Source organism: Protomyctophum parallelum, assembly GCF_964188405.1.
Source record: "Protomyctophum parallelum genome assembly, chromosome: 17".
NCBI classification, from domain to species: Eukaryota; Metazoa; Chordata; class Actinopteri; order Myctophiformes; family Myctophidae; genus Protomyctophum; species Protomyctophum parallelum.
Window position 1 is genome coordinate 19148817 of NC_139719.1, and position 18699 is coordinate 19167515.

The 18699-nt window shown below is 44.5% G+C and overlaps 2 protein-coding genes across 5 annotated transcripts in view; one reads left to right on the forward strand and one right to left on the reverse strand.

Moving 5' to 3' along the window:
- Positions 1-18699, reverse strand: part of cpn1 (carboxypeptidase N, polypeptide 1) — a 409472-nt gene that overhangs the window by 46823 nt on the left and 343950 nt on the right. The window lies entirely within an intron of this gene.
- Positions 1094-18699, forward strand: part of LOC310874982 (integrin beta-3-like) — a 51950-nt gene continuing 34344 nt past the window's right edge. For both annotated transcript variants that reach the window (XM_083787966.1, XM_083787967.1), the window contains exons 1-6: positions 1094-1221; positions 2055-2140; positions 9771-9978; positions 11635-11887; positions 16952-17114; positions 17906-18067. In XM_083787966.1, the coding sequence (XP_083644092.1) occupies positions 1140-1221; positions 2055-2140; positions 9771-9978; positions 11635-11887; positions 16952-17114; positions 17906-18067 (954 nt within the window). In that variant the 5' untranslated portion in view covers positions 1094-1139. The remainder of the gene's footprint in view (positions 1222-2054; positions 2141-9770; positions 9979-11634; positions 11888-16951; positions 17115-17905; positions 18068-18699) is intronic.

An 18699-nucleotide genomic window follows, 5' to 3' on the forward strand; every position in this document is an offset into this window, starting at 1 on the left:
TTACCCCATTACCATTACCCTGGACCCAGGGTGCCCAAAAGGTAGATTGCGATCTACCAGTAGATCACAAAGGCTGTGCGGGTAGACCACATGACATGCATGAAAAATATAATTTAATAGAACTACTTTGAACTGACACTTGAATATAGTGTCTTGATTGACATCAAAAGGGGCCTGTCAGCTCAAATCCACAATGAGTTGTCAAGTGTTGCGCACAAACATCAGTAGTATTACAAAGTTATACAAAAAAATACCAATTCTGTTTTCCACCTCAATTTCCCATTCCAAGTGGGTTTTGTCTTATGTAACCCCAGCACCATTATTCCAAAGCCCTCCTCAGGTACATTTTTGAACTATTTTCAGCAATTCGAATTGGTTGGTTGATCTTGTTCAGCTGGTCATTGTGAAAGTAGCTCTCAAGTCCAAAAAGTGTGAACCTAGATATATACAGTATGGATTCATTCAACGTTAGGATAGCAATAGCATCGTACTGTAGTGTCTGTCTTCGCAACCATAACATAACAAACAAAAGTTAAAATATAATAAATAGGTTAATTTTCGTCTGTCATTTGTTTTTGGCTTCAATGTGGAAGAATTATATACCTATGGCAATTTAAAGTAAACACATTAATAATCCACATTCCGCAACACAAGACAATATAACCTATTGACAACATAGCGTTGTCTTACTGAAAGTCTCCACGAGGGGGCAGTGCATAGCAAAGAAAAAACAACAACCTCAGAAACTAGTTAAAACCATGTTAATACAGAAAGGCACGTATTCAATCATCATAATAATATTAATAATTATTATTATAATGTAATAGACTAATAGTGCTAGCGGATGCTGCACCTGAAGCTCCACCCATTGCACCACCCAGTAGCATTATAATGTGACTTTAGTCCTCACTATTACAGGGAGGGGAACACTGGAGGACACTTGACTGTATTTGGTGTTGCAGACTGTGTGCGTGTCTGTGTGTGTGCGAGAGAGAGAGAGAGAGAGAGAGAGAGAGAGAGAGAGAGAGAGAGAGAGAGAGAGAGAGAGAGAGAGAGAGAGAGAGAGAGAGTTAAATGATTCCTACCAGAGCTGACTCCACCACCACTGAGACAGTCTTCCATCAGGTGTCCCGTACAGGATGGGTGCCCAGCAGCTAGTCCGCGTGAAGACAACACCGTGGATTTATATTGTACTGTTTAGCGGAATAACAGGTGTTTGTGGTAAGTTTACAAAGTTACAACATAACCTGTGTGTACCTTAATTTGTACCCTACAACATTGTGTGTTCATGCCAGCTATAGCTAGCTGTTATGAACACACATTGTTGTAGGTAGGGTATAAATTAAGGTACATTTTCAGTAGCTTTCTTACGATGGTGTCGCTAATTGAACACACCCCCCCCCCCCTCGTGCGGTGGAGTATCAATTTAGCTAAATTAAGTCTAAAACAAATAATAATAGCAATAATGAAAAACTTAATAGCAGTGCTTTTTCTTATAGGCTATAGCCTATGCCTACTTTATAATGGAAGAAAACAAAACATGCGACTGTTTTAACAAGAAAAACAGAAACAAGAAATGCACTTACCCATGCAATCAGTGGATCGACACTATTTACACTGCTGGGTATGATGATCTGTAATTGGCTATTAAGTTTTAATTGGCCTAAAAATCTGGTTTATATTGGTAAAGAGGAATTAAGCCTATATGTATACTAAGATAACTGGCCTGGGCATTTTTCTATCTTTGTCTCAACCATTTTCATTGTATTTACATATTACTGCCTGCCAAAATGCAAGAGTGAGTGTTTGGAAATGTGTTCTAAATGTTATAACATGGAATGTGCCCAGTTCTCCCCTCTAATGGCCTACTATAACTATAGCAAGTCCTCTTTCCTATGATAACTGGTGGCTTAATTTGTTTTTCTAACCCATTGTGCTCTTGTGGGGGTTCTATAGGTTCTAATTTGTAGACTGTTCTGCCTAACACTGTGTGTGTGTGTGTGTGTGTGTGTGTGTGTGTGTGTGTGTGTGTGTGTGTGTGTGTCACTGCCCAGGCTCCAACGTGTGCACCAGCAGAGGGGTCAGCACATGTAAGCAGTGTCTGGCGGTTCATCCCAGCTGTGCCTGGTGCTTCCAAGAGGTGGGTTGATTGGTTCTTCTTACGGAAAAGTGTTTCTCTGCCAGGAGACCGCAAAAAACTGTCCTGATAATGGGGGCACGGTGGCACAGTTGGTAGTGCCGTCGTGTCGCCTCACAGCTCCTGTGAGGCTCCTGGGTTCGATTCCCGCTCGGGACGCTGTGGGTGCTGGCGGCGTGTTTCCTCCTCCGCGTCATCAGTGCCCATACCCGAAGGCGGGGTTGGCGAATCTAATGGCCTTTCTGTGTGGAGTTTGCATGTTCCCGTGTCCCCTAGGGGTAGGTACCCTCACAAAAAACATGCAGTAATCCTGGTCTCTAAACTGCCTCCCCCTGGCCAAGCCGGGGCGCCTGATGGAGGGGAAAGGAACTGGTTGGAATAACGTGTTCCTTCCACGCGCTACGTCCAACCAGGGAAACTCCCCCCTGTCAGGTGTAAAGGAGCAACTTGGAAGCATGAGTTCAAGTCCGTTGCTCTCCCCTTGTCCCCCACATATGGGGACTAGGTTGGCGGAGGGTGTGCAGAGCCCAGGATCACATTAGATGATTGACACAGGGGTGAAAAATGGGTTACAAAATCGTGGGATAAAATTTATAGAAAAAAAACTGTCCTGATGACGCTCTGTCATTGTCCCTAACAGAAGGGACAACTTTATGTTGATCTTGTCGTCCTTTAAAGCCAATTATGATTGATTGATTCACTGAATGATTGATTAATTGAAGTATTTATTCAAGCACAACTCAATACAAAACTGTTAACTGTGGACGACAGTAACGACACCATAAATAAAGCATTACATTTGTTTACAATAGGGTCCACCATGTTCAATTCATCATAACATTTAGAGACATAAAAATATACACTACTTACAGTATATAGCCCAAAACAGGAAGTCATTATAGAGGAGGTAAAGGGGGGGGGGGGAAACATATAGGCCTACAGTGAGTGGAAAAATGGGTGGGTGGGGATTCCGATTTTGCGGGGGCCAATTTCGAATTGCAGCCGTCCGTAGGTGCCCTTTGAGAGCGGTTTTGAAGGAGTCAACATGTCTTAATGACTGTTAGGTAGGGCGTTCCACATTTTGGTGGCATAGGAGCGAAAATAATTTAGTCCCTTCTTTGTGCCGAATCTGGGTTGCACATGGTTTGTTTAACTCCCTCTGGTGTTGTGGGTGTGGACTTCGTTGACATTAAGGAAGTATTTATACAGGTACATGGGTGTCTTGGTGTTGTAACCAGGGGGGCAGTCAGACAGATATTTTGTGAAGCCACTAAGGAAATCGGGACTTCCTGAAAGTTCATATAATGGCCTGTTGTGGCACTGTCATTGGGCCCAAAAAAAACCATAGCTCCATAGAGCTCCATGTATTTGGGCCCAACTTCACCTAGAGTCTAGGTGAAGTTGGGCCCAAATACGTGTGGGTAGATTTTGAAGGTGCGTTTTACCAATGGAAATACATAAATTGGCCTCGCTCTGCGCACATTCGTATTATGAAAGGCATATCGGCCCGTGTTGAACGCACTGGCCCGTGTTGAACGCACACACATTATGGCTTACCGCGTTGCTGAATATTTTAGCATTGTGGGAGTGTCCATATGTTAATTATTTTCGCTTTGCGCAATTTGCTATTAAGCCCCTTGACCTAAAGACACTCAGCGCATAACGATTAGACGTGGGTCTGACCACCTCATAAACGCAAAAAGCACTGTTTGATTTGACACTTGAGCGGCTCTGTGAGGCTGCTAGAGTGTTGCTATGTCTGTTTATTATAAGCGGCTTCTTTTTCTGTAAAGTTGCTTGTAAATATTGGTAGTTGTACTATTTGTGGTTGCTTTTCTTGTTTCTAAAGTGGTTATTTGGGCTTTTCTCCTAATGTTGTTTAAACCAGTGATCCTCACACAGCACATTCCCATGTCAAGGATCCCCAGATGAATGCATTTGCCCAACTAAGGACGGCTAATCCAAAAAATATTAAAATTATTATAATTTTTTTCCAAGATTACTTTTGAAAATAGCAGATCTATACCAGCTCACAATGTATCACATTCATTCATTAAAACTATGAACTCTGACTGCAGGGGGATATATATAATGATCATTATAACAATGTGCAAGAACATATTTAAAAAGAAGGAAGAACTTGTGGACAATCAAAATATGTTTTTTTATTTTAATGTGGTGTCATTAAAATTAATCTGGATATGGCAGACTCACTATCTAGAAAATAAAAACATGACACTTCATTTAAAATAGGTTACAGACCCCTGTTATATGCGCTTATTTTTATAGACCTATTTACTTGTTTCTATGAGACATGGCAACAGCCTCGTTTTGCGTCTTTTCTTTGTTAAAATATTGAGATTAGAAACGGCCATAATTCTTTCATTTCTCAACCTTAAAAATAAATAAAAACATCTCCATAATCCGTGGGAAGTCTGCTTTCATATGCTGTATCACACCCGATTCAAGTCTTCTTCAATAAAATGCTACGAGCGAACTCAGCGAAGACCATATACCATCGGGGCCACAGCATTACGCAGCACGCATTCAACTCATTCCTTCGTCGTGACTTGAATGAAATAAAATATAATAAACGTTATTTTACTGGTGTTTTTCAATAGAAACAAATAAAGAGCGTGTGTAGGCTACTGTGTGCAAGTGCAACAGTGCATATACATGCATGCACTAGGCTATATTTCTTCCGTGTCGGGATGGTGATTGAGCTCTTCAAGTTCACAGCCCGTTTGTCTTTCATAAAAAAACGTTGATATTAGCCTATAAACACTCATGGTTCTCTCATTTCTCAACCGTTTTATTAAATGTAAAAATCTCCATATTCCTTAGGAATCTTGCTTTCATTCGCTGTATGGTACATGGTTCTATATATATATAGATATATATATATAGATATATATAGATATGCTGCTATCTACTCGCAGTTCCATTCCGATCTGAAAGGTATAGGTGGGTCTGTTCTTTTGAGGCATAAAGGTGATAGCATGCAGTGCAATAGGAATAATTAACCCAAATGTGACAAAGTCATGTCATGTCTTCTATGGTGCCAGCCTGAAGAAATGTAATACCACGATCCCCAAAGTGCGCATTCCGTATGTGACATCAGCTGACTGGTAAATAGAATAGTACGGACATGTTGATTGGGTACGTCTCAAACACGCCTTAAACACACCCATGACTAATTCAAGGCCGTTTTGCGCACTCCGCGGGGTGTCAAAAGCGCTTCTTAACATGCCCAAAATTGCAATATGACATACCACACGCCCCCAGATCATAATACTGTAATTAGATTAGTAATATAGAAGTAAGTAAAATAGAAGTCCTAAATCAACCCCATGGAGTCTAGGTCCTAGATTGTATTACCTTAAACATGGTCATGAATACTTTCTGCTTCCAGTCACTAGTTTAAAGTCTCATTTCTCATGTCATAATATTCTTTTTGGTAAATGATGGTCCCATTTATTAAAAAAATTACCATAAAGTCGCGTATATTCTGAGGGGCGTGGCTACCGTTACAGTCTATGATCGGGAGCCACCCCCCGTTCGAGTCAAAATAAAAACCAACGAAGAAGATGGGGGGGAAGTCCCGCCTCGTTGTCTGGGACAGCCAATGGCCAGCTGGGCCCAAACGGATCTACAAAGATGGCGATTTACAATTCAAGGACTGACTGGCTTCATCTTACGTCCATATCAGACCCGGAGAACGCTTTGTTCATATCTTTTTACAGTCTATGGGTGTAACCCTAAGGTATAGGTCCCATTGTACAAACAAGTGGAACATCTCTGCTCTATACTCAGCCTGTGTAGTTTCAAAGTATTGTTAAGCTGTAATGAAATGACTGTTCTTCGTGTATTTTTTGATGATGTGGGATATAGCTTGAGCTCTCAATTTGAGCTCTCATAAGAGCTCAAATTGAACCTCAATATTTGATCTTGAACGATGACTTCCTTTTCTGTCTACTGGCTCCGTGTCTCAGAGGAGGGTGGACAGTTCCGAAAACCGCAGTGAGTGACATAAGCTTTGGGCAAAAAAATAAAAAAATACATAGCCTATCCTATGCAAGAACAGGGGCTATTTCAGTATATGAACTTTCCAGGAGAAAAAGGCTGTCGTTTCTATTAGCTTGACGATGTCATTATTAGGGAGGTTTCTGAACTATGTCCACAGCCTGAGCCCACCAATGAGACACACTACGGATATGGTGCCATCTCATAACATTTTTGGGAACCAAATACATGAAGATAAGGTTAAAAGTGGGTGCAAGTGCTACTTTAAGATAGTGAATAAAGCGGAATAGGCCTTTTCAGGTCACAACATGTCGACTGCAGTGTAGACAATAACACAATACAGCAGCCTAAGCAGCTAGCGAGCTACAATTACACTTACAATTTAGACATTTAGCACAGCTAAGTGAAAAGTTGACCACAAGACCTCTCCCTGAGCACAGTGAGCAGTGGCATGCACGTCTTTAAAGGGGAAATCCACCCTAGAACTGAATGCAGCTGTAATACTGCTACGAAAGTAAACACTCTGATCTGCGAACAAGAAGGCACTGGAGCAGCTCAGACAATTTAGGCCCTTAGTTTAATAACAGGGTGCAGGTAAAAGGTGACAACGTTTGGATGTTTAAGTTACAGCTTCGTCAGGTCAGCTTCTGAGATGCACCAGACTGGCCTGCCATAGGCTAGAGGCTGCTTCTGAGATGCACCAGACTGGCCTGCCATAGGCTAGAGGCTGCCAGACGCACCAGACTGGCCTGCCATAGGCAAGAGGCTACCTCTGAGACACACCAGACTGGCCTGCCATAGGCTAGAGGCTGCCAGACGCACCAGACTGGCCTGCCATAGGCTAGAGGCTGCCTCTGAGACGCACCAGACTGGCCGAATACTGGAAGACTCACCCCGGTGCGTGCCCGTTTTTCCTCCCGGAATTTTCCCCAGTGAGGGGGATAACTTTGTAAAAATAAAATGGTAAATGGTGCATTTATATAGCGCCTTTATCCAAGGCGCTTTACAGAGATTGTGCATTACATTCACCCATTCACACACACATTCATACACCGATGGCAGCGGAAACCATGCAAGGCACCAACTAGCACATCGGGAGCAATTAGGGGTTCAGTGTCTTGCTCAAGGACACTTCGACAGTAACTCTGGGGGAGCCCGAGTTCGAACTGGCAACCTTGCGGTTGCCATCCAGGCACTCTACCCCTGAGCCACCGCCGCCCAATATGCTTTTGCATTCTTATATTACTTATATTGACCCTATAAACAATTTAGTATTATTTAGTATATGTAAGGTTTTGCCCCCTCAAATGGTACCTCGTCAGATAATCCCCACATATCCTACAACAACTTCTGTGAACAGACTTCACTGTAGTAGCTTTTCATAAATTATATTTGTACTTAGGCTGTCTGCTGTCATGAAAGTTTATAGTTAGAGAAATTCAATATCCAGCCGTCTGCTGTCCAGCCTCTCCCACCCCTCACTGGGGAAAATTCTGGGAGGAAAACAGAAACGGGGTGAGTCTTCTTGTTACCGACTGGCCTGCCATAGGCTAGACAGGGTTCCCCAATAGGCGGCCCGCGGGCCATTTGCGGCCCACAGAGCGCCCCCTTGTGGCCCATGAAAGAATTTCCAAAAAATATATATATATATATATTTCTTTTTTTTGTTTTTTTTGAAGGGTCCCAGATATAAATGGCATTAAATGGGGGTCAGTAGCCTATGCATGTCAAACTGGGCATCCTTTTCAAATGGGGTCTTGCCCTGAAAATGAATTTTCAGGGCAAGACCTCGACCTCGCGCGTGCAGACTCGGCCCCCAGCCTGGTACGCTAGTCAAAATATGGCCCTTGAGGAAAATTAATTGGGGAACCCTGGGCTAGAGGCTGCCTCTGAGACGCACCAGACTGGCCTGCCATTGGCTAGAGGCTGCCTCTGAGACGCACCAGACTGGCCTGCCATTGGCTAGAGGCGCGGTTGGAACTCCCTTCTACATTAAACACTCTGATCTGTCAGAATGACAGAGACACTGAGACACAGAATGAGTGCAATATAGTAAATAATATAATGTAGGATATTCCTACAGTTACACACATTCAGAGCCAACCAGACCCAGTGCCCGAGCACCTGCCTTGGAATGAGAAAGTTCCCTTTTTATGCTTGCATAATTCATCTTATTTGAACCACAGATGTTGTTGCAAAGGCTAAGGCTAGGTAATTTAGTTTAGAGAGGAGGCCACCGTGCCCCCAAAACAAAATTATTTATGATAAGTCTGGTTGTGGTAGTCTATCGAGACAGACTGCTATCTATATCTACAATTTTCAGAAGGGGATGTTCCATTTGTTTCGCCTGTGCAGTTACGTATATAAGTGGTTTATTGTCATTGTTTATGTAAACTGTAAAAAGTGTCCTGTAAGTCCATATGGGCTGGGCTTCTTCGGAAGCATGACACTTAAATAAAGAATCAATCAAAATCAATCAATCAATAAGTCCTACTTTAAATCAATTTAGTTGAACCCTACATATGTAGCTTGCTGCCTGTAACAGAAATTGACATGAAAAAGTATATTTTTAAAATACTTTAAATATATATTTTCATGAATGGAAATGACAAAAGGATGACATGGCTTCCTATGCAGAACAAGGGCAGAATTGTAGCAATATAATGATTGACACAAAAAATGTACTCACAAATACAGTATCGCATTTAACACTTGCACAGAAGCAGAGGGAAATGGTATAGCATTTCCTCCCAAGTTCCTGGATGTGAAGTCTGGTTTAGGACTTGGCCATCTGTCTCATGCACAGCATGACCAAAAAGTGTGAACTTACTATAGGTTCCGTTGATAGACTTTTTAATTGGTTCATCAGTCAATATTCATAGGCTTACTGCTGGGGCGGCAGATGCTTACTGTATATATTAGGTGTATATTAGAGGTAGAGTGGCCGGGAAAGTGGCCTGATGGGAACCGCAAGGTTCCCAGTTCGATGCTGGCCTCCCCCCCCGGAGTTGGTGTCGAAGTGTTTTTGAGCAAGACTCTGAACCCCTAATTATACTCCCGATGTGCAGGTTGGCAGGCCCCGAATATTAACAAGGGAATTTAGTGACCTGCAGCTTGCAGTGGCTGTGGCTGTGAGTGTCACAATCTGTGGTACCTAGTGGTCCTTGTTCCTAGTTTTGGTTAATGTTTTCTGTTCTTGTGTACTTTTATTATGTAGTGATGCCCTAGTGTTTCCTGTTCTGCCTAGTTGTGATTGCCTGTCTTGTCTCACCTCCCTGTGATTATTAGTTTTCTCCACCTGTGTCCTGTTAGTCTCCCAGCCAAGCCCTGTGTTGATTGTTAGTCTTGTTCACCTGTGCCCTGTTATCCCTGTGGGTATTTATACTCCCCTGTCTTTTCAGTTCCTTGTGAGATCTTTGTTTAAATTGTCATAGTAAGTGTTCTGTTCCAGTCTCTGTTTAAATAAACTGTTTGCATTTGAGCTCTTCGGCCTCTCTGTCCTGCATTTGGGTCCTACCCGCTTGGCTCACCGTGACAGTGAGTGTGAGTGTGTTTCATAACTGATTGACCACTTCCTCCTTTGTCTGTCTCCTCTCTCTCCATCACGCAGGACTTTGGGAACGGGGTGGCCAGCTCGTCCCGCTGTGACCTGCGGAGCAAGCTGGTGGCGGCGGGCTGCTCCCCGGCAGGCCTGGAGTCCCCCAGCAGCCGGCTGCAGGTCCTGGAGGACCGGCCCCTCAGCAACAAGGCGGTGTCGGGGGCCACGGCCGACGTCACGCAGATCCAGCCCCAGAGGCTCCACGTCACCCTGAGACCAGGTGCGTTGGGGGGGGGGGGGGGGGGGGGCAGCTTGCTCACTGCCACCACTCTTTTCAGTTTCTGTGTCGTAGGGACGTGACTGCAGAGAGTGTTATAGAGAGAGGCATGCAGCAGTAAGAGGGCACTTTTGGACAAGAAAATAGTGAAAATAGCGAGCTTGTAGATCAGCTATTTCCGGGGGTGCAACCCAGCACTCTTTAGCTATATAGTGGAGGCGTTGTACTATACGACATGGATTTCTAAACAGATTTGTTCAACGCAAAATGCTGTGTTCAAGTTCAGGAGACTTCGGAAAAATGCTGCCTTTTCCGGCATGGATGGCATGGAAAGGAGTGGCATTTGCATTTCTTTCGACATCGTAATTCGTGGTCTGGAAAGGGCACTTGTTTTACAGACCGGTAAAAGGGCAGGGGCTGAAGCCCCCTTTGATGTCTATGTGTGCACTTTGCCTTTATTGATAGTTAAAAGTGAAGATGGACAGGACAGAGGGAGGGAGAGAAGCGTAGAGACATGCAGCAAAGGTCGTCATGAACGGGACTCGAACAAGCGACGTGCTGTCAGGCCAGAGCCTGATAGCACGTCAGGTTGCCAGGGCCCCACCTGCACTGCTTATGTTTCTCAATAGCCATTAGCTTCTGTTTTTAGTCGCGGCTTTTTTCTCGTGCAACTAATGCGCTGTCCGTGGTGTTGACCAGATCGGCGATGTTCGGAGGTCTTTTCTGATTATCAGGTGAGCGCGATGGGAACATTGGTGTTTTCTAGAGCAAGGATGGACCTCATTTTAGCTCGCTAGCATTGATGCTATGCTTTTAGCATCCAAGATGGAAGCCAAAATCGGCCAAAAGCACCACCGCTATTGTCCACTCAAAGTGTTAAAAATGTGTCAAACATGTGACCGTCGATACATTTGAAATCTTGTCAAAATAGGCTTTTAGATATTCACCGTCCCGTAACTAAACAAACAAAGTATAGTAAAGTTCCCCCTCCTCCACCACGTCTTCTAGATCAGACTTGCAGCCCCCACCTTCACTTAATATTGATATATTATTGATTTATTGAAATTGAAATATAGTGGCCCTCTGGAGTGAGTGTGGAAATACAGTGGCCCTCTGGAGTGAGTGTGGAAATGTAGTGGCCCTCTGGAGTGAGTGTGGAAATACAGTGGCCCTCTGGAGTGAGTGTGGAAATACAGTGGCCCTCTGGAGTGAGTGTGGAAATACAGTGGCCCTCTGGAGTGAGTGTGGAAATATAGTGGCCCTCTGGAGTGAGTGTGGAAATATAGTGGCCCTCTGGAGTGAGTGTGGAAATACAGTGGCCCTCTGGAGTGAGTGTGGACATAATAGTGGCCCTTTGGAGTGAGTGTGGACATACAGTGGCCCTCTGGAGTGAGTGTGGAAATATAGTGGCCCTCTGGAGTGAGTGTGGACATACAGTGGCCCTCTGGAGTGAGTGTGGAAATATAGTGGCCCTCTGGAGTGAGTGTGGACATACAGTGGCCCTCTGGAGTGAGTGTGGAAATATAGTGGCCCTCTGGAGTGAGTGTGGACATACAGTGGCCCTCTGGAGTGAGTGTGGACATATAAGTGCCCCTCTGGAGTGAGTGTGGACATACAGTGGCCCTCTCCATCATCAAAGCCCACCCCCTCATGTTCCAGATGACTCCAAGCGCTTCACGGTGAAGGTGCGGCAGGTGGAGGACTACCCCGTGGACCTCTACTACCTCATGGACCTCTCCTTCTCCATGAAGGACGACCTGTTCCGCCTGCGGACCCTGGGCCGGGCGCTGGCCGACGCCATGAACCGCACCACCAGCAACCTGCGCATGGGCTTCGGGGCGTTCGTCGACAAGCCCCTGTCGCCCTACATGTACATCTCGCCCGAGGAGGCCGTCAGCAACCCCTGCTACAGGTAAATAAAGGAAAAAGATGCTGGGGTGCTGCCAGTGATATCATATACTAGTATGATATAGTACTTTATTGTCAGTTCGCACTGACATTTGTCTTGCAGCCTGGCGGCCTCGTATGCAACACATATACACACATTTGACATGACACAAAAACAGAAATGAAAATATAGTTACATACATAGAGACATAAGGGCACAGAGCAATGTCCACAGCTCGGTCTAGTCCTGGCCAAAAACCTGATTAAGCCTCAAAGTCGACTGATGGACAAAAGACAGTGCATGATTAGCCACTTGAGCTCTATGTTGCAGAAACCTCTTAACAAAAGCATCAAAAGTAGCAGATCCAGGAGCTCGTTTTTGAACTTGTAGCTCTGCTACTTTTGCTATTTTTTTATTAGAAAAATGTTATCCTGAAAACTGAAAAGTAACAGTTTTGGACATATGACGTTGAGACAATATACAGTTAGTATTTCGTCGTGAACAGTGGCATGCTCACTAACGCATTGCACGCCACTGTGTTGTGAGCTTCATGCGCCACTATTGGACCAAAAGTTCCACTTTGCATGCAAGATGTTAAAATTGTAGTTTCACAGAGGATTGCCATGAAACCTGATCATGATCTGGAAATATGTTGATGGTTTTGGTGACACGATGAGCTTTCCTTTACTGCCACCCTTAGGCCAAATATAAAGGCACTTTGTTAATTAAAATAAAAGTTCAGGGCACGGTGGCACAGTTGGTAGTGCTGTTGCCTCACAGCTAGAAGGTCCTGGGTTCGATTCCCGCTCGGGATGCTGTGGGTGCTGGCGGCGTGTTTCCTCCTCCGCGTCATCAGTGCCTATACCCGAAGGCGGGGTTGGCGAAAGGGCCTTTCCCTGTGGAGTTTTCATGTTCTCCCTGGGTCCCCTAGGGTAGGGTGAAAAAGTTCAACTACTACTTTATTTTAATTCGCCTGAAAGCTTTTGGTTTTATTTACAAATTGTGTCTTTCCTTAAGTGAATATTCAGGCCACTGTAGTCCGGCTGCGTGCAGCTTGTGGTAGTTTGGAAGTCTTTAAGATACTAGCATGCAGAAGACACACGATAAGGTGTTACTCTGAGTCTACACGATAAGGTGATACTCATCACTGCTGGTGGTAAATGTAGTTCCGCCGAAACACCGTCCACTTCCCAGTGAATCACGTCGACGTCTGCATCATATTAGCGTTGGCATCCGCTGGCACAAACACATCAGTCACGGTTGGCTCATCGTGTTCCCTCGCCCAAGAGCCGCCTCTCGCTCTCCCTTTATTGTCTCGTTAATCTCTCTGCTTAGCTCCGTCTGGCTCATGCAAGCATGTGGTTGAATGTGTGTGTGTGTGTGTGTTTTTTTTTTTTAAACCTGTCACAATGTCATAAAATGTGGAAAATCATGTTTGCGCAGATGTTACGCCGAAGTGATATTTCACAATTCAAAATGCTTGTTCTTTCTCTCGCTACGATTTTAGATGACTTGATTTCAGCTGTCGAAATGCTGGGGCCCCCTCTATACAATACCAGAGGTCATCTCTGGTATATCAAATAGACCACTGTTTCTCAGGGGGGCCAAATCAACCCTTATGGGCCTGTAACTCTTGACGGTGTACAAATGGAACCACATTATGGTGACCAGACGATTTCCCCGGTATCACGTCCCTCTGTCTCTTAAAACGTTGATGTCCCGTGCCGTTTGTCAATATTAATTACCTTATTGTCCCGGTTTTCACCACAATTCACTTGGTTTGAGTGCTTACACGTTTACCATGTTATGTTCTGAAAGGTACTGTCACTACTACTTGTGCTAAATGCCATAAGGGGCGATTCATACTCCTATTCTACCGCTGTTTCGGCGCTGTAGTGCCGAAATGATTTCGGCTCGTCAGAGATTTTCAGTAGCACCGAAGAGCCGACTTTAGGACGGTACCCCCCCCCCCCCCCCCCCAAATTTAGGTCTACTGCGAACTGACCGGAAATGGCGGCTTTTCAAAATAAGAGCTCAAATTTAAAGAAATGCTGTCGTGAATTAGGTCCTAATTTTTCAATAAATGATAGCGGTAAAAGGGTTTTAATATAAAAAAATAAAAAAGATTGATACTAAATGATGCTAAAGAAGGCTCTGTTCCATTCTGGTCAAACAGAGTTTGGCATGCTGATATTGTGCATGTTGGCTCACTGGAAACGCTCTACTACACCAGTGGGTTTCAAATTGTGGGGGGTCCTTGAAATGTGAACGTTTGAGAACCATTGAACCACCGTGCTACACTAAACGCAACAGAGCCTTATATTAGTGTCATTGGTAAGACCAGTGAATGAAAGGAAGGGGCCCAATTTCTATCTAGTCTATATTAACCCACTTCGACCTGAGCTCGATTCTACAAATATCTTCGAAATCATGACAGCTTTCTGAAAAACCTATGTTTCTATGTCAGTTGTGCTCAAACTACAGTATATCGTGTCAAGGACACCCAAACTTATATATGTATTTGGCCTCTGACCCCCATCTCAAAATATGTTGTTCCAGGGACCCCCCCCCCCCCCCAAAAAAAGCAAAGATTTTAGTTAAAAATGTCCACTCTGAAAGAATATATATTCAAAAATTTCCGCCACATTTTCATGATTTAAAAGAAATAGCAGATCTACAAGCTCGTAGCTCGTATAGCTATGAGCTTGTAGAGCTGCTATTTTTCAATAGCTAAAAGCTAAAGTATAACATAATGCTTAAGACACCAAAAGCGGGTTCCCGCCCAGAATAGAGTGTTCTTTTTTTTTTCATTTGCTGCTTTCTTTCGTTTTAGGGATTTTAGCTGTTTTTGACAGGGGGGCGGGGGCATTCGAGCATGGGGCTAAATGTGTATTCTTTTACCAAATTTGATGGTGATTTATTTATTTATTATTTACTATAGTCCTAATAAACCCCAGGAAATTACATCTGGCCACAGAAGATCACAGGATCTACTGAATGTGAAGGTAGCCTACTGGGGGAAGGCTTATACTGTGTACAATTTACAATTTAGGCATTTAGCAGACGCTCTTAATCCAGAGCGACTTACAATAATCAAGAACAAAAGCATGGGAATACATCACAAAAGCATTTATCATAAAACATGCGTAAGCTAAGAAAGTAACAGTGGAATATCTATATTATGAGACTATACATATAAACTATATATATACTACTATGCTATACATATGTACTATGGCGTGCTATGACTATATACAATGCAATTATAGTGCCGTCTACATAACATGCTATAAGTCTGTATCAGATGCTATCTAAGTCTACAGAAATGCTATCTAAGGGGGTAGGGTAAGTGCTATGGGCCATGATGGAGTCTAAAAAGGTGTGTATAGGCTCAATATGTCACTTTGTCACATTCAGTAGACCCTGTGATCTTTTCTGGCCAGATGTAATTTCTTGGGGTTTATTAGGACTATAGTAAATAATAAAAACATAAATCGCCATAATATTTTGTAAAAAAATACATATTTAGCCCCATGCTCGAATGCCCCCGCCCCCCTGTCAAAAACTGCTAAAATCCCAAAAACGAAAGAAAGCAGCAAATTAAAGAAAATTAACACTCACCTTTTAGTTTCTCTAATAACAACCTAAAACATGAACCATGGTTGAAAAAAACTAAAGTTGTCCTTTAATAACGAGGTTCGAGTGGCCAGTGTTCACACCCTGGGAAGAGGAAGTGACCTCATCGTGCAGCGTGGCCGTGATGTCATAACGTGGAGGGGCCGGCACCAGTTAAACGTGTGTGTGTGTGTGTGTGTGTGTGTGTGTGTGTGTGTGTGTGTGTGTGTGTGTGTGTGTGTGTGTGTGTGTGTGTGTGTGTGTGTGTGTGTGTGTGTTTGTTGGGAAGCCGGCGGAGGTTCAGTCAAGAGTGCTCGTTAAAGGCTTTACGGGCCTATTTGGACGGTGCCGACTCAGCATGCTCTGAGTCAGTTGCAGCAGGTAATCCGGCGCACGCACTCTTTGGAGTCCTTAATGAGCCAGCCGCTGCTGCAGCGCCTCCGCCCTCTAGGCTTTGGCTGCTGCAGCGCCTCCGCCCTCTAGGCTTTGCTGCAGCGCCTCCGCCCTCTAGGCTTTGGCTGCTGCAGCGCCTCCGCCCTCTAGGCTTTGGCTCCGCCCTCTAGGCTTTGGCTCCGCCCTCTAGGCTTTGGCTCCGCCCTCTAGGCTTTGGCTCGTCTCCGCTTGTGTTTTTTTCGGTGGTTATTTAAGGTTCCTCACATGCAGCATTCTGCTGAGCTCACATGCAAGAGGAATGTTTGGGTGAAAAGTCAAGGTATATAGGACGGTTATTCCGGGTGCATGGTTTTCCTCTGCCGTCGGTTGTGGGAATGGGTGACTGTTGAAATTAATTACATTTACCTCCCCTTGTGGTCTCGTGTGATATAGATGTTTTCTTTTCTTAGAGTATGACTCTGTGTACTTTAGCCTGAACCTAATGAACTGCATTACAAAAAGAAGACCAGACAGTCCATGTTTGTTCTACAAAACGTTGGAATCCCTTTTAACTGGTTCAGACTGGTTCGTATACGACGTGTGGGCACGTCATAAGCAATCCGACCGATGGGTTGCTAGCGCATTTTCAATGACATTAAACGAGGGAAGAATATTCAGAATTCTTTCCTTTTTTTTCCTCCAAGGCCACACCATACTCTTCGCTCTTCGTTCATCCGCGGTCCCGGTCACTTCCCTGTTTACCGCTGCAGAAAGAATGCCTCGTACACCTTCTAATCCAGGGCGCTCTCCGTGGTTTCGATCAGATGGATATACTATAGCTCTTCATTTCTGACTTCTCACCTGCCTCTCGTTCAAAATATGAGCGCGAGCGATCATCGAGCGATAATATTGAAACGAGGGAAAGGTAAAGCAAGCAAAAATATGTCTCCGGGGGGGGGGCTTTACAGAGTAAAACCGTCCATAAATTCCAGGCACCCCGAGCTTCTATTTTGAAATAAATCCCGGCGCTGATTGTGTTATTAACGTGGGCCGATTGGACTGACAGGTGCATCATACATGTGTCTCTGTACTGATTGGCAGCATCAACACCACCTGCCTGCCGCAGTTTGGCTACAAGCACGTGCTGTCCCTGACGGAGGAGGTGGGCCGCTTCACCGAGGAGGTGAAGAAGCAGATGGTGTCCAGGAACCGAGACGCGCCCGAGGGCGGCTTCGACGCCATCGTACAGGCCGCCGTCTGCAAGGTGAGAGAGAGGCCTCACATACTACATAACAGTGGTTCCCAAAGTGGGGTCCGGGGACCCCCAGGGGTCCTTGAGGGAATTCCAAGGGGTCCCCAGCTAAATGATAGTTTGGAACCAAATGGGCCCTTATGGGTCTGTAACTCTGAGAGTGTACAAATGTTTTTGTACACTCTCAGAGTTAAATTAAGAGTGATTTTACAGTATAAATTAGGGTTCCAGAGATAGAAATGTCATTAAATGGGGGTCCGTATAGACTAATGCATGTCACACTGAGGGTCCTTGACATTAAAAAGGTTGAGAATCACTGCTAGTGCCGTGAAAATGGTGGGTCCCTGGCATGGCATATATTTTCAAATGGGGGTCCGCGGGCTCATTGGTGTCAATTTGGGGGTCCTTGACATGAAAACGTTTGGGAACCACTGCTATATATATATCGCTGTACGAGGGAACCTCATATGTCCAAAACCGGCTTTTCAGGATTCAAATAAGAATAATTGCAAAAATGCTTAAAACGGCCAATCTACAAGCTCAAAACATGTCGAATTGAGACTTGTTTTGAGCTTGTAGATTGCCTATTTTTGTATGACACCAATATTATAAACAATTTTGAAATATTATTATTACATGAAACTCTCTTACTATCAAAGGGACCGTCGGGGTCCAAAATGTGATGGAACCGAATCGGGTTCCTCAATATTTGGATGTCGGGTTCTTCCGGTTCTCCTCTGGTTTCGTCCGGATCTCAACCCTATAGTCCTGTCTTGTTTGCTGTGGTTGTTTGGGACACACAGGACCACATCGGATGGCGTCCCGGCGCCTCTCACCTGCTCATCTTCACGTCCGACGCCAAGACCCACATGGCACTGGACGGCCGGCTGGCCGGCATCGTGCAACCCAACGACGGGCAGTGTCACCTCGACACCCAGAACATGTACAGCATGTCTAGCACTATGGTCAGTGTGTGTGTGTGTGTGTGTGTGTGTGTGTGTGTGTGTGTGTGTGTGTGCGCGTGCGTGCAGACTCACTCCCAATCTTCCCCCGTAATCTGAAGACTCACCTCTTCAGACTCCACCTTAGCCCTGTAGCACCTTGACGACCATGCAGTCTTATGCGAAGGTATTAGTCTTATTACAGTAGGTATTTAGACAAGATGCAAGGTTCATTTGTTGACCTGGAATCCTATAGTTTGCAATTGGTTTCAATATACAGATATATTTCATTCATATTATACTGTTTGGACTGATGGTAGGTTCTTGGCTTACCTATATCCTCGATTATTGAGTCTTACTGCCTCTATGCATGATTTGATCTGTGTTTTCCTTGAACGACTGACATAGAAACATAGCTTTTTCAGAAAACTGTCAGGATGTAGAAGACATTTTTAGAATCTGATCTCAGGTCAGAATGGGGTTTACTGTAGTAAGTCACTCTGGATAAAGAGCGTCTGCTAAATGTGTGTAAGTCTCAGCGGAACATGTCAGACTACAGTTTTAGTTGCTTTGTAATACAGCCCTCTTGAATCTTCCAGCGTCTGTGTGCGCCAGTGTGTGTGTGTGGGGGCCGGCTCAGTGGCTTTGTACAGTGT